At 38.4% G+C, this 15,337-nt stretch overlaps 2 protein-coding genes and 1 long non-coding RNA gene across 4 annotated transcripts in view; 2 read left to right on the top strand and 1 right to left on the bottom strand.

The window, feature by feature from the left end:
• Positions 1-1,039, top strand: part of fam241a (family with sequence similarity 241 member A) — a 2,078-nt gene extending 1,039 nt beyond the window's left edge. Inside the window, exon 2 of the mRNA XM_008400095.2 lies at positions 505-1,039. Within this exon, the coding sequence (XP_008398317.1) occupies positions 505-795 (291 nt within the window). The 3' untranslated portion in view covers positions 796-1,039. The remainder of the gene's footprint in view (positions 1-504) is intronic.
• A 2,935-nt stretch (positions 1,040-3,974) lies between these two features.
• jkamp (jnk1/mapk8 associated membrane protein) lies at positions 3,975-9,140 on the bottom strand. Its single transcript, XM_008400094.1, has 7 exons — positions 9,023-9,140; positions 7,654-7,733; positions 6,898-7,052; positions 6,127-6,333; positions 5,625-5,806; positions 5,471-5,547; positions 3,975-4,446 (listed from the first exon to the last, which is right to left on the bottom strand). Exons 1-7 carry the CDS (start codon positions 9,030-9,032, stop codon positions 4,228-4,230), a joined length of 930 nt encoding a protein of 309 aa, XP_008398316.1. The 5' UTR covers positions 9,033-9,140; the 3' UTR covers positions 3,975-4,227.
• Positions 9,141-12,282: 3,142 nt separating this feature from the next.
• On the top strand, positions 12,283-14,624 carry LOC103458946 (uncharacterized). 2 transcript variants are annotated; one of them, XR_532649.2, is made up of 4 exons: positions 12,283-13,635; positions 13,725-13,915; positions 14,035-14,208; positions 14,381-14,624. It is a non-coding gene; the product is annotated as an uncharacterized LOC103458946 (long non-coding RNA). The 2 variants fall into 2 exon arrangements; XR_532648.2 differs by having other exon boundaries at positions 14,035-14,230.
• The last annotated feature ends 713 nt before the right edge of the window (positions 14,625-15,337 follow it).

Genomic DNA, 15,337 nt, shown 5'->3' with positions numbered 1-15,337 from the left:
ACATACTGGTACAGTAGCCATAATATTAGAGCCATACAAATAAAAAATTAAAATTACAAGAATAAATTGTAAAATTACAAGAATAAAGTCATGATATGAAGAGAATGAACTTGTATGAGACTGAAGTTGTACAAGAATAAAGTCAAAATAATGGGAAAAAAGTCAATATTTAAAACAAAGTCATAGTATTACAAAAATAGTCATTACGAGAATAAAATCAAAATAATACAAAAATAGTTATAATATTTTGAGAATAAAGTCATAATATTATGAAATATTTCAAATTAATTCTTATAATAATGTCAGTTTATTCTCGTAATTTTATTATTTTATTTTCTTAATGGACCCGTCATAATGCTGGTAAGAGGGGCCCCGAATGAAAATATTCTTAAGGTCCCAAAAAGGTTTTGGCCGGCCCTGCTAAATCTGCATCTATCCATTAATTGATGATTGTTGTGATTGGAGCTGGACAAATTAAACCAAAATGAAACTTTATCCCTGCAGATGGATCCCAGCCGGACCCGAACACGCACTCCAAGCGAAGCGGGACTGCAGCGAACCCAAGAGCCGGCGGTCCCAGCTCCTCAGTTGGACGACTGCGAGAGGATGGGGACTCTGTTTGGGATGATCAACAAGTGCCTGCGGGGCGTGGGCTTCAACCAGGTCTACTTCGGGGACCGGACAGTGGAGCCAGTGGTGGTGCTGGTCTTCTGGGTTCTGCTCTGGTTCCTGGGTTTCCAGGCTTTGGGATTGGTGGGAACTCTGTGCATCATCATCATCTACATCCAGAAGTGATGATCCGAGTGGAGCTGCTTGGTCCTCCGGTGCAGACTGGTTTCATGCTGACGGCAGGTCGTAGTCAGATATTTTGTGGAGCATCACTAGTGGACGTTTGAAGTTAGTTAAGGTGGAAATAAACCCTCATCTGCGAACGTTTGGGTTTCCTCCTGGACAATCAAATGGAGCTGTTATTTCCTGCTTTAATTATAATAATAGAAGCTCTGTGCATTAACAGCCAAAGATGATAATTTCCTCCAAACAGCCTAACCTTTTTCTGTTTCCTATTTAATGACTAAACTGATTACCTGGTTTGATTTTAAAATATTTGCCTTCACCTTCCGTTTCTGACTTCCAGTAATCATTCCGCCGTATTGCAGAAAATATTTGGTCCAGTTTACGTTTCACCATGATGCCCCTATCACCCTCAACCCAATAGATTCACAGAACATTGTTTGTGTTCATGAGCTTTACTGCAAAAACACAAAATCTTACCAGGTATTTTGGGTCTAGTTTTTAGTGAAAATATCTTTGTACACTTGAAACAAGACAAATCTAACTTCCAAATAACTGTTTAGCAAGATATGGGAGATTGTTTTAAGTAAATAATTATTTAATATTGGTGAAAAAGTTCAATTGGTAGATTATCTCTTATGAGTGAAATAATGTCAGTAGAACTAGTATTTTTTTTAATCAATATTAAGAAATTATTGATTGAAAATAAGCTTCTATCTCTTCCTGAAAAGTTATTTGTGAGTTAGTTTTCTTAAATCAAGTGTATGAAGATATTTTCACAAGAAACTAGATGAAATTACTTTGTAAGATTTTTTGTTTTTGTTGAAAAGTGTCATGGCGGTGGATGGTGTGTAAACTTCCATTTGTTTGAATTGGTTCTAGAGAAACTCTTCTCTGGTTCTGAATGCAGTTCTGCCTCACATCAATCCTGGTTTTTCTGGTTCTGTTCATAATTGGAGAAACCAACTAAACAGCTTCGCCTCACTGAGTCATTGTTTTTTTACAGTCGATTGTAAAAACAGTTGATTCTTTGTAGATTCTGATGAGGATCAAACATGGATACAGCCTCTTATTTTTGCTTTGAAAACATATCTGATATAAAATAAGCAGCTTAAACTCAAATGATGGAGTTAAGTTGCTTTCAGAGGAGGCTTTGTTTGTGTTTATTGGTTCAGAGGAAACTACAAATAGTTCAAACTGAGGCATCACTGAACATATCTTCACACCGTCTGCAAGCTTAACTTGCATTAAATGTGATTAAATGAGGCTTTCTGCTGTACTTACTGCAAAAACATAAATTCTTACCGTGTTTTGTTCTAGTTTTTAGTTCAAATATCTTAGTACAGTTGAAATAAGACAAAACTTACTTACAAGTAACTTTTCAGGAAGATAGGAGCTTGTAAGTCAATAATTCCTTAATATTGACTAAAAAGTACTTGTTTCACTGAGATTTTCACCTATAATGTGACATTTTCCCATGTTTTAAGTGAGACTTTTACTTATTTTTAATCAATATTAAGGAATTATTTACTTAAAACAAACTCCTACATCTTGCTGAAGAGTTACTTGCAAGATAGTTTTGTTGTATTTCAAGTGTACAAAGATATTTGCACTGTATACCAGACCAAAAATACTTTTCTGTTTTTCCAGTGTTTTAAAAATCAGATTCAACATCAATTTGGAGGAAAAACACGAAAGATACAAACCTCTTTATTTCTCCTACATGAGAACATTGTGCTTCTGACACTGCAATGTTGGTTTAAGATGTGAATTTAATAAACTGTTTGCTGATTATACACCTCTGGTACACTCTGTCCACTGAACTCAGCCGTCTAACCACCGGGTGAAACCAAAAGCACAGATAATTAAATATGACTTACTGTGTTTAACTTTTCCCTCCCTTGTATCACGGATATAATTAAGCATGTTGAAAAACTTTTCAGAATGTGTCTTTTAGCACATTTAGGATGAGTATGAACCTTTTGTGTTTGACATTAAAATATTTTCACTGATTGCCTCAAAGTATGTAGCAAAACTGGGGAGGAAAACCTCATTAGGTTGCGAATGAGTAGACATCTGCCTTGACTGGTGGGATGTTCAAATTACATGAAAAAAGCCCAGAAAATAATTTTAGTTGATGGCTTCTGAGATAAAATATTAAACTTTTTAAACTCGGAAAATTTGTATTTTTTTCTACAAAATTTCGGAGGTTTTTTTGCAGGAGGTTTTCTTCCTTTTTTCACTGAAAATACAAAAATAAAACATGCAGTTGGGATTTCAAAAAAATTATATTGCTGTAAAAGTACTATTGGCAAATTATTTCACTTACCTGCCAGGTGGTGAGTGAATTAATCTGCCAATGGAGCTAGTATTTCTTCATCAATATTAAGGAATTATTTACTTAAAACACTTTCCTATATCTTCTGAAAAGTTACTTGTATTTTAATTTTACCCTCATTAAAAATAAAAAGTTTAATAGACAAAATTGTATCATTGTTGAACTGCAGTTGGTGGCCACAAATCAATCAATGAAAGGGCCACAAATGCTTCCCGGACCATACTTTGGATACCCTTGCTCTATTATGATGGAGGTAAGTGATTTTGGTGGAATATCACATAGTGGAATATCAGACTGTGGATCATTAATCTACTGCAGGTTGGTTTAATAATTTCAAATAGATTATATTAAAACTTGGGAAAACCTCAAGTGCTTCGTTGTTGGACTAGGCTAACGGCCGCTCTCACTAATCGCTATAACGTCAAAACTATCGGTGGCCAAAGTTTCGAATAAACCATATAAAGTTGCTAGATTTATCGCTAGTCACTTGTTTGAAAGAAAAAATGCTGGAGAGGTCAGAAAAGTCGCTAAATTCAGCGACAATGATGCTAAATTAGCAACAATGTTGCACCTTCAAGCTGATGCCGTGTTCTGCTTCACTTTACGGCAGCTGTCTTTGCTGCAAAGTGCCGCGCATGTGCTGTTTCGATAAAGTCTGGCTATGTACCACTACATAACGGTAGATGCTGTTATTTCTATTTGGGTATAAACATACATATATATTCTATGCCGGATCGGGATGTATCACCGATTCCAATGAGTCTGAAATCGTCTGATTGGGCCCGATTTCCGATCACGTGATTGTAACAGAACATCCCAAATCAAAACTGCAACAAAGTTTTGTTTTTGTGAAACGTTTAATTATAACCAGCAAACATAAATACACTGATATTTACAAATAAACATATTTACAGAAACAGGGAACTTTAGAGAAGAGCAGCAGAACTCGGAGGAACATCAATGAAACTTATGAACATTTAATCCCAACAAGAATAAGAAGTCAATATTTACAGATTCATGTGAGCAGCATTTACACTAACACAGAGTTTAAACACTAAATGAGCAGCGAGGATGGAAATCAGTCCTGAAGGTGGCACTCAGTGCCTGCTGCCGCCCTCGGAGAGGATGCGGGTGGGCTCTGTGAACTTGGCCGTAGCGATGTAGAACAACGTGGGCCCTGGAACCAGAGCGAGCAGCGGCAGCGACAGCTCCAGCTTATCCAGGAGGCAGATGGAGATGATCCCGTAACCGTGGAGCAGCCAGTGGCTGAACAGAACCACCAGGCGCTTCTTCTTGGAGATAAGAGACTGGAGGGACTGCAGAGAAAACACAACTATTATTTCCATCTAAAGATGTTTTTGATGCTGCTGATCCATTTAAAATTAATAAAAGAATCAGATTTTCTCATGCCAGATCGAATTGCTTTCTATTACAAAAAAAAAGAAAAGAAAAGAAAATACAAATGACATAAAATATTTTTTAAGTGTTTTAGAAGCATCCCTTCTGTGAACTGTACAATTGAGTATTAGGGCCAGACTGCAAGAATGTTTACTTATTTATGAGAATATAGTCATAATATCAGCTGAATTAAGATGCGATTTTACCAGGACATCTTAAAATTATGAGGTAAAGTTGTTTTAATGAGCGCAAATAGTTATCATGATTTTATATTATCAGTAATTTCTAAGCCTTGCTATAGCCTATTGATAATTATTTGATCTTGATGTGTTTAAATATTAAGTGTCTAATTATCTGTAAGAATGACACCAAAGTATAATTTAAAAATGTTTCTTATTTTAATGTTTTGTTATTTTTTTATGTTAGGGTTCTCATAATTCTCTTAATATTATGAATGTATTTTGCTAATATTGACATTTTGACTATTTACATATTGGATCACCATGACTGTGTTCTTGTAATATTATGATTTTATTCTCGTAGTGAAAGAAAAACTTAACCTGGCCCTTATATTTATTCAGTCCAAATAAATAGAAGAAGTAAAATATGCTTGTCGAACAAAATGGCGGCCATATTGATAGAAAAATAGTAAAATGAAGTTACGATAATAAAGTAATAAAATTATGAGAAGAAAGTTGTACGTGCATAAAGTCATAATAATATCAGTATAAGGTCATAATAGTTTCAGAATGAAGTCATAACATCCTGATTTTAGCTTTGATTTAATTTTACTTATTTTTAATTTTCTTAGTGTGACTCCAGTACTCTATTGTAGAAACCCAAAGAATGCATTGGTAAAAAAAAAAATCAAAAAAATCTATATTCTCCAAAACCAAAAATCGATTTATTGCCCAGCCCTACCCTGTACAGGTGAGACCTTACCTGAATCTCAGAAGCAGACATGTAAACAGCCAGTGTGACCAGAGACAGGACCAGTATAATGTAGGGAAAGGCGTAATCTGCAACACACAGGAAACTCGTTAAACCCTCAGATCCTGCTAACGTTGCTGTTGTTGTGTAACAGCAAAACACTCACACAGCAGACCGCCGCCGACCGCCTGCAGCACCGTGACAATGGGGAAGAAGTAGAGAGCGGCGTAGATGCTGCGGAAACGGTCCGTCTTCCCAAGGCCACACGCGATCTTCTTCACCAGCAGGGGGCGCAGCAGCATCATCATGACCAGGCAGAAGGCGTAGTAGATTAGCACTATGGTGTAGCTGAACAATAACAGCAACACAAATGGATTTAAACATGATCAATTCAATGTTTTAATAAGACGGATTTCTAAACTCAAACCAACTTTGCATTAAAACAGAAGAAGAGGAGGACCAAGACCTAATCCCTGAGGAAGGCCTCAAGTGTGGTGAGCTGCTAGGGTTTATAGCAGGGCTGTCCAAACCTTTTGTCACATTGGACAAAAACCTTCAAATCAACTCTGACACTCTAACTCTGACCCTGGGTGATCAAGTGTTTGAGAAAACTGAAAATGAATTAATCTGCCTTTTCTAACCAGCAGTGTGTTTTTGTGTGTTCTCACAGTGGGTAGACGGCCTCCTGTGTGCAATGTAACGTGTTGACGTAGTCCGGGCTTGGGTTGTACAGCATAGTGTACCAGTCGGACAACATCTGGACCCGACAGGACCGGATGCTGAGTTTTCCCACAGGTTCGGTGAGCAGCAGAGTGACCACAGCCGACACGCTGCACTCCAACATGGCGGTGACGTGCTGCAGCAGAGCGCTGGAGCTGCAAACACACCAGAAAGACCAGAAAGAGAATCCATTTTAGGATATTTTTCTTACTGCATCATCAGTCTGCATGTATTGTCCACAACAACCAATTTTACTAGGGTTACACCTGATTCACATTAGGTGTAACTATAGTTTGTACAAGTTTTACACCAATTTACACCAGTTTTCCCTAGGGTTACACTTGTTTACATCAGGTTCACATCAGTCCAAATCTCATTTAGACTTGTCCACGTCTTTCTACATTACAGGTGTCAACCTCATTTTCATTTTAGGAAACGTAATAAGATCATGAATGTTCTCAAGTGCTGTTTGTGCCAGAATCTATTGATAAAACCTACCAACATGTTGTTAAAATGTCAATGATAAACTGTCTCTGTATTTTATAAGTACTACTCAGAATTAAATAATATTGAACCTCATTTCATATTGATCAGTCCCGAAATCCAGATTTTCCAAAAATTAAATCTTCAAAAAACAAAAGTTAATTTTATCGATAAAATCAATTCATTACTCTGCCCTAACTCTGCATGTTTTGGGTTTGTGCTCAGTCCAGTCTCACCTCTTCTTCCCAGAATACCACTCGATGAAGAACCAGTGCAACACCAGCGGCAGCATGGCCATGAAGCCCAGGTAGAGCCAGTCGTAGAGCTCAGGACACTCTGTGCAGCGCTGGCAGACCTTCTCAATGTTGGCCCGCTCTCCCCGAGGACAAACCTTCCAATGATCAGATTTTTAGAAAAAAGCTGTTTATACCTATATATCAGAAAATATCATACTTTTTTAATCTGTAGGTTTTCCTGCAATCATTTTGTTGGTTTTAATAAATAGTTTCTTGTTAGGAATTAACTCGGCTAGATCGAGGAGATTAGGGTGAAGCAGGCGTTCAAACTCAAACTCCTACTGGTTTTCCTTTAGGAAGCAGGTCTGTTGACGTTTAGGGTTTTCAATCAAATGAGCTGCCGGGTTTGGACCTTCAGAGACAACAATGGAACTGCTGAGAATGCAGCTCTAATTCAAGTGTAATGAGGCATCACCACAGGCAGCAAAAACAATTCCCACTCTGTCTGTCTGTCGGGAGTTAAAGTCACATTACTGCGTTTCCCAACAGCACTAATGGGTAAGTAAACATTCACACAAGCAGATCTGATCTGCATGGGGAAAACATAACAATAAAACACCAAACAAAACAAAAGTCTCGGAAAACAATAGTGATTATTTTGTTTGTTTGTTAGTGAGGAAGAACAGACTGTCCCAGCCTCAGAGGTCCAGACCCAGTTTCAGACTGGAGACATGAAAACTGGTGTTTGGTACTCACTCCACACTCTCCCTCCACCGTCCCATTCACCATGATCCGACCGCAGTACAGACCGGGGCATGTGGAGCTCATAGCCACACCTGGAACACAAACAAGCACAGATAAACATGCTGTGGCCCCCAAATGAAGCTGGCTAGACTGTCTTTTATTTTTAAGATTTCAGCTCATTGTCTCCTCCTACTGGCCAAAATGTGCTGCCGCTTGTCTTCATCTTCAGAGATTTCACGATTTCTGCTTACAGTCAAACGCAAAAAGTTTCCCCCTGATTTAATTAAGCAAAGAGGTACAATCCTCCTACTGAATAAGTAAGGCATGGGTGATTTCTTTTCAGCGGACAACAAGTTACTCAACCCCAACTGATGCAAAAGAGTAGCGTCTCTTTTTTTAAAAGAATATTTCACAAGACACAACCTGTGGTCATGGAAAAGGTGTCAGTCTGTTTAAGAAGGGTCAAGTAAAACAGAAAACATCTAAGGAGCTTGCAGAAAATACTAAACTTTCTCTTGAAGGAACAAAATAACTGAAATAAAATCCTAAAAGACTGACAGGTTCATCTGTTGCAATAAGTAATAAATCAATTAATCACATGATAAATTAAATTTAGCTAACTAATTTCCATTTGCATGACTTATCGTTGTTCTCGTCTCTCTCTTTTTTTTTAAAACCAAAACCTGGATGACAAAAGTCTTCACTGTGGGCTCAACCAGCTCATTTTTGAAGGACAATTTTGTACAGAGACTAAATTAATTAAATTTGTTGCTTCTGTTGTTTTGTTTATTTGTTTTGGATATTAAAAATGTTTTCCAGATTATGTTCTCGTATTGTGTCATTTTTAGAATATTACTTGAAAATGGTCTCAAAACAACAATATTATCCTTAATAATACATTACAAACTATTTTGTATTCGATAGATAAAATAATATTTAGGCACAAATCTGCTTTCCTGAAGGCTCTGTTATGTGTCTCTCTAGCCTCGTTATGGCGGGCCACATTTGGCCCCCGGGCCTTGAGTTTTGCTCTACAAAGTTTTGTGCTTTATAAATAAAGTTGACTTGGATTCTTCTAAAATGCATCACTGCTCTGCAGTGCGTGACGTCACTGAAGTTCATATTTTTTTCAGTCCTGCGGTTCCTGATCCGGAGAAATTAAAATGTCTTTATTCCTTTTTAAATTTAGAAACAAACAGACACGAAGCAGAAAATCCAGAACCACATAACCAGGGTCCCTCTGTTCGAATGGCTAACACTGGTTCTGGTTAGCAGGTTTGGATGATGGTAACTGAATTATGATCCTTAAACGGTCCAAACAGTAGAACTAGGAGCACCGGTTCAGTCACTACTGATCAGAGGAAATGAAACTCAAACTCACCTGAACTCATCGCGCAAACAAGAATCCAACAGGAATTAATAAAAGGGAATAATCCAGGCGAATGTGGTTCTGTTGATACACTTCGACCTGCTTCCGCCTGCTACTGTTTCTTGTTGACTTGAAGGAACAGTAGCGCCCTCGCCTGGACCGGAGGAACAACGCCTTCTCTCTATTTTCAAAATCCAGTTTGGATTAACTTGCTTTATCAGTATAAACCTATAAAACCTGAAACTAAAATCGAGATGCTGAAAATGTACTGTTTTTTGTTATAAAAAGTAAAGTCTTTAGGTAAAGCATGTTCTTTGTTGTGATACTGAAAACATGTCAGCACCTTCAGTTCCTCAAAAACGGAATAAATAAAATAAATAATAGTAAATTCATCCATTCATTTTCTGAACACCCTTGTCCCTTAGTGGGGTCGGAAGGGTTGCTGGTGCCTATCTCCAGCTAACGTTTCCAGCAAGAGGCGGGGTAAACTCTGAACAGGTCACCTGTCTGTCGCAGGGCAACACAGAGTCACACAACCATGCACACACACACTCACACCTAGGGAGAATTTGGAGAGGCCAATTAACCTGACATTCATATTTTTGGACTGTGGGAGGAAACCGGAGTACCCGGAGAGAACCCACGCATTGCACAGGGAGAACATGCAAACTCCATGCAGAAAGACCTGGGCCGGGAATCGAACCCAGAACCTTATTGCTGCAAGGCAACTGCGCCACTGTGTATCCCATAATAAAAAATACAAATGTAAAAAGATGATTGCAAATGCTTGTCAGTCTTCTAAATCAGTTACTTAATTTCACTTTAGTATCAAGTATTTTTGAATTTGAATTGAATTTTGATTTGAACCCTTAAAATTACTAATGCAATTATTTTTATTTACAATAGTAATTTATATATAAAAAAACGTTTAGTTTCATCCTTTTGCATTTTTTCCTAATTTAACTAACAAGTTATTCTACATAAAACTGATTTACCAACATTAATAGAGCAGAAAGCATGTTTAAGTTCATTTTAAAACATTTTGGTTGTCCTGTCTTTTTTATTTGCAAATACACCATAGTACTAATATTGACACATATTTTGTACACCAGAAAAACTTGATAAAATTAGTTTGATGTGAGCTTGTGATTTTTTTTAATTAAAAAAAAATCCTTATCTACATTGGGTTTCTGAACCAAATGTGCCACTTACATATTGTTTCTATTAAAAAAAGAAACCATGATGCCTACTTTTTATCAGAGGATAAAAAGTACTTCTTCTTAGTTCTTAGTAATTTCTATCGTTTTTTCAAGTTCATAATTTATATTGGCGCCATGTTTGTTTCTTCACGAGCGTGAAGCGCATGCGCCGTGCTGAATACAAATACGGCAGAGTTTCTACAAGTGCGCTTTAATTAAGATCCGTTTGCACCTGGCGCCACGAAGACATGAAACAAATTTTTTTTTTCTTATGATCTCCTAAGATCACAAAAGAATCATCGACGCCCAGCCTAAATGATGGAAAACTTTAGTTGATTTACCTTGTAATATTCTCCGTGTTGATGAGGCTTAGTAATTTGGCGTCGACCTGCTCAGCTAGAGTGGGCGAGTAGGCTGCAGGAACGCCATGTTTGAAATGGCTGCCTTTGTTATCTGGTAAGTTATTTTTCATAAACATTATTCGAAGTTGTTTGTTTTGTCCTTGAAGTTATTGAAGCCATTTTTTGTGTTAAAATAGAGTAGCAGCAGAAGAGGAGCGACATGGCCATGGCGTCTCGGCGCCCTGTTTGTTTGGCTGCTGGCGTCCCTGAAATATCCGAGGCAAACATAGCGTTTGGAACTAGCAGCATCCCGATTATGTATAAACCAAGATGATCTAGAATGATGTTGAGGATTCCCTTCAATGATGTTGAGGATCGCTTCCGTCGAGCTGAGGAATCCCTACAAGGTGCCTGGCGGATGCGCCCAACCCGTCAAAGGTTGGTAAAAGGCAAAGAACTGTTCCAATGGCGCATCCAGAAGACATCTCAGGGTAGGAGCTGTTGCGGGTTTTGATATGCTTCACGCTGCTGAAGCTAACGCTGTTGAAGGCCAACGCTAGGCCTCTCGCTTGCTGGTTTGGTTTGACTCCGCCGCGAGTCAATGAGCTGAGAAGGATTCTGCTGTTATAATCCTTCAGTTTTTTTTGGGAATTTTTGTGCCGTTTGAAACGCAGGTCTTATGACCTTTAGAAATTTAGGTGTAGTTAGTGTGTTGAAATCAGAAGTTCATAATTTGAAAACCAGATGTTATGTGAAAAGATGGCTGCCAAGTATTTGGCAAATACAGTTAAGAATGAAGTCATTTAGCTTAAGCATAGTAAATATCACAATAAGCCTTTATTTGGGTGAAAATTATCATTTACATTTGAACATGCATACCTTTTTTATTTTTTGTATCTACTTAATAATTTGAAATAAAGCCACGGTCTATACTTTAATAACTCAACAACTCAATCAATTTTTATTTACGTTCAACAATTTAAATTAAAACATGAAAACCGATTTAGTTTTACGCTGAAACGATGCGCGGTCTCCTGCAATTTCATTTCTTCTGAACGACGAGAGTCAAGAGCAAGATCTTCTGGCGCTGAAGATCAGAGGTCACAGAGGTAATGTTCACACCGTCTAATCCATCTCTTATTTTGAGGTTTTCAGCTGAAATTAACTCCATGTTTTTCTTCAAGATGATCCAGTGGGACCAGTCTTCAGTGTTGGTTTTTAAACCAGTTTCTTTCCTAGACTAAGCTACTGGCTGACTTTTTGTTGCACTTAACCATTTTGTTTCTTAGATAAAGCCACCAAAGGAGTTTCTACTGCAACTAATTTTCTTTTCTCCTGTAGTAATACTGCTGGAGTAGCTTTCTTTTTCTCTCTGCTCTTTTCTTTCCAAATCCCCTGGGAGTAGTGACAGATGACCTTTCTTACAGAGCCAACTTCTGGTTCTGTTGGAGGGTTCTTCCTGTTAAAGGGAAGCATTTCCTCTCCACTGTCACTACATGCATCCTCAATATGAGGCATTGCTTTAGCTTACTCAACTTTTAACCAATTTAAATAATTGGTGCAGTGTTAATTTTTGGAAAGTCTTCCTGTTAAAGGGAAGTTTTTTTTTTCCTCCACTGTTGCCGCATGGATCCTCAATATGAATCATTGCTTTTGCTTACTTTAATTTTAACCAATTTAAACGATTGATGCCGACTTTCAAAAATCTTCCTGTTAAAGGGAAGTTTTTTCCTCCACTGTTACCGCACGGATCCTCAACTTATTTTTCTTTAAACCAATTTAAATTTGTGGCGTTTAAATTTTTGGAAAGTCTTTCTGTTAAAGGGAAGTTTTTCCTTCACTGTCACTACATGAATCCTCAGTATGAGGATTTAGCTGACTTTGCTTTAGTTTTAGTTGGCTTTTAACAAATTTAAACAACTGGTGCACTGTTAGGTTTTTCTTTGGAAAATCTTCCTGTTAAAGGGAAGTTTTTTTTTCCTCCACTGCCACCCCATGGATCCTTATTGAGCTTATTTTTCTTTCAACCAATGTAAATAATTTAATTGGTGCAGTGTTCATTTTTGGAAAGTCTTCCTGTTAAAGGGAAGTGTTTTCCTCCACTGTTATCGCATGGATCCACAGCATATCTATGCTGATTGAGAATAGTTTTGAGCTCATGGTTGGGGAATTTAAGGCCTTATCAACACCACATTGCATACGGACTGAGAAGATATGGAAACTGATCAACCGTGTTTGTTGAGATGGAGACTCTGAAGACATGCTATGGCCTCAAACATTTGGGTAATGTGGATATCAACATGATCCCCATGGTACTGGACTTGGAACTCAACAGTATGAAATGTGGCTTTCTTCTTCCTGTAGCCACTCCTAAGGGATTTGAAGTCATCGGATGAGTTCAAGGAAATTAATAACAAGTGTAACGAAGCAGTCAATCCATTACACGCAGGAAAAACTTGCAAAAATGGTATGTGAAAGGTATGTGTTCTGATCATGGGTATGGTAACTGGAATGGATTTTGGATTCACTCGACACAGGAAAAACACGGAAGGCCATATGAAATGTATGTGTTCTGAATTTGGGTACAGCAATCAGAACAGATTTTGAAGACGCAGGAAAAACACGGTAGGCTATATGAAATGCACATGTTCTGATTTTGGGTACAGCAAGCAGAACAGATCTTGGAGACGCAGGAAAAACACGGTAGGCTATATGAAATGCACGTGTTCTGATTTTGGGTACAGCAATCAGAACAGATCTTGGAGACGCAGGAAAAACACGGGAGGCCATATGAAATGTATGTGTTCTGATTTTGGGTACAGCAATCAACAGATCTTGGAGACGCAGGAAAAATGCGGTAGGCTATATAAAATGTATGTGTTGTGATCTTGGGTACTGTTTGAAATGCGTGTTGTAAGTTATAAATGCATGTGTAGAATCCATTATCTCTAAAGATGACGCCCCCGACTACACCTGAGAACGACGGATGGAAAATGCCATCATTGATCAACAGAAAAGGCCTCCTTCGCACCCTTGACCTTAGTGGCCCTACCACTGAGATCAGTAGCCTTTCTCAAGGAATGCTGTGGGTATTTTGCTGTTGAAGTGACAGTCTTGAGTTTCTTTGTGAATTGTTAAATAGTTTGACCTGAAATCTTCATCTGTCCTGTTCAGGAATCCTCCTGGACTATCTCATTTTCATCTGATTTCGCACTTAATCGCCCCTCCATCGACCAACGGAAAAGTTCTTCATCATCCCTTTGAACATCGGACGGAAGAGGACTTCATCGGCCCCCCACCTATTGATGGATGACCTTAGTGACCCTACCATCGGGCTGAGCAGTCTTCCTCGAGAAATGCTGCAGGTATTTTGCTGTTGAAGTGATATTTACAAGTGAGAGTTTTTAAAAAGTGGTTATTTTATTGAGTTAAATGGTTTGACCTGAAACCTGCAGCATCCTGTTGTCTTCCTGTCTTCCTTCAGGAATCCTCCTGGTTCATCTCATTAACGCCCTTCATCGCCCCTCCATCGACCGACGGAAAAGTTCTTCATCATCCCTTTGCACATCGAACGGAAGAGGATTTCATCGCCCACCCATTGATGGATGACCTCAGTGACCCTTCCATCGGGCTCTGCAGGTTTTCTGGAGGATACCCTGTAAGTGTTCCCATGTAAGCAGGTAAGGCAGATGCCTTCTGACCAGTTCTAAACTTCAACTTGAAACTTGACTTGAAATTTTGAGAAGTTTTGCAAGTGTGGTGATTTCATTCATAGTTGTTGAAGGGTTTGACCTGGATATATCCTGCTTTCTTTTCTTGTTGTCCTTCAGGAATCATCCTGGATTATCTTGTTTACGTCTGATTTTGGCATTCATCGCCAGGCCCAAACCACAGATTGAAGGACAATTTTATTTACGGACTCTTTACGGACTTGATTTTATTTGTTGTTTTTTTATTAGATATTTAAAAATGTCTTCCAGTGTGTTAAATGTTAGTTACAATTGATTGTTTTGATCTGTTGGAATATATTTTTGCATTTTTATGTACCACATTATTTATTTCAACTATTGTTCTTTTTTTTTTGTTTCCATAGAAGCTACTCGTGGTCTAGGGTTCTGATTGGCTGTGGTCAACTTCCTGGAGAACCGCATTGGCTGACATGATGCTGCCATCACTTAACCGTTCTCACTCTCCTGCTGTTGACTCGTCACTTCCATGAACACAAAGTTCTCCTGATCAGGTGACCCGTTGTGTTTCTGCTCTGTCTTCTCTCAGCTCCCGTCAGTGGTGACTGATGACTGCTGGTACTGACCCCGGTTCTGATTCTGCTGGAGGTTTCTTCCTGTTAGAGGGGAGCTCTTCTCCCCCGTCGCTTCATGCATGGTCTGTATGAGGGATCGCTGTAATGTCAGCAACTCAACACAAGTGATTTGCTGTTGCCCCCTGCTGGTCAGGAGGAGTGAATGTTGTAGGTCAATGACTCCATACAATGTGATGGGTTTGCTTTGGTACAGACATTTAAACTACTTTAATAATTACCTGAATACAATATATTTATAACTATGAATCAGTAATTCTAAGTAGGAATCCAATTGGAGTCTGACTGAATTGAAATGTCTTTGTTAAATGCCTTGACGACAACATTGTTGTGAATTTTTGGTACGGCGTTTTGAACAGTTTTTGAGTTGGTGGTTGGAGTTTTGAGTTGGTGGTTGGCGTTTTGAGTTGGTTGTTGGCGTTTTGAGTTGGTTGTTGGCGTTTTGAGTTGGTTGTTGGCGTTTTGAGTT

Source organism: Poecilia reticulata, linkage group LG22 (assembly GCF_000633615.1).
Source record: "Poecilia reticulata strain Guanapo linkage group LG22, Guppy_female_1.0+MT, whole genome shotgun sequence".
Lineage (NCBI taxonomy): Eukaryota > Metazoa > Chordata > Actinopteri > Cyprinodontiformes > Poeciliidae > Poecilia > Poecilia reticulata.
This window is presented reverse-complemented; position numbering and strand designations above follow the sequence as displayed.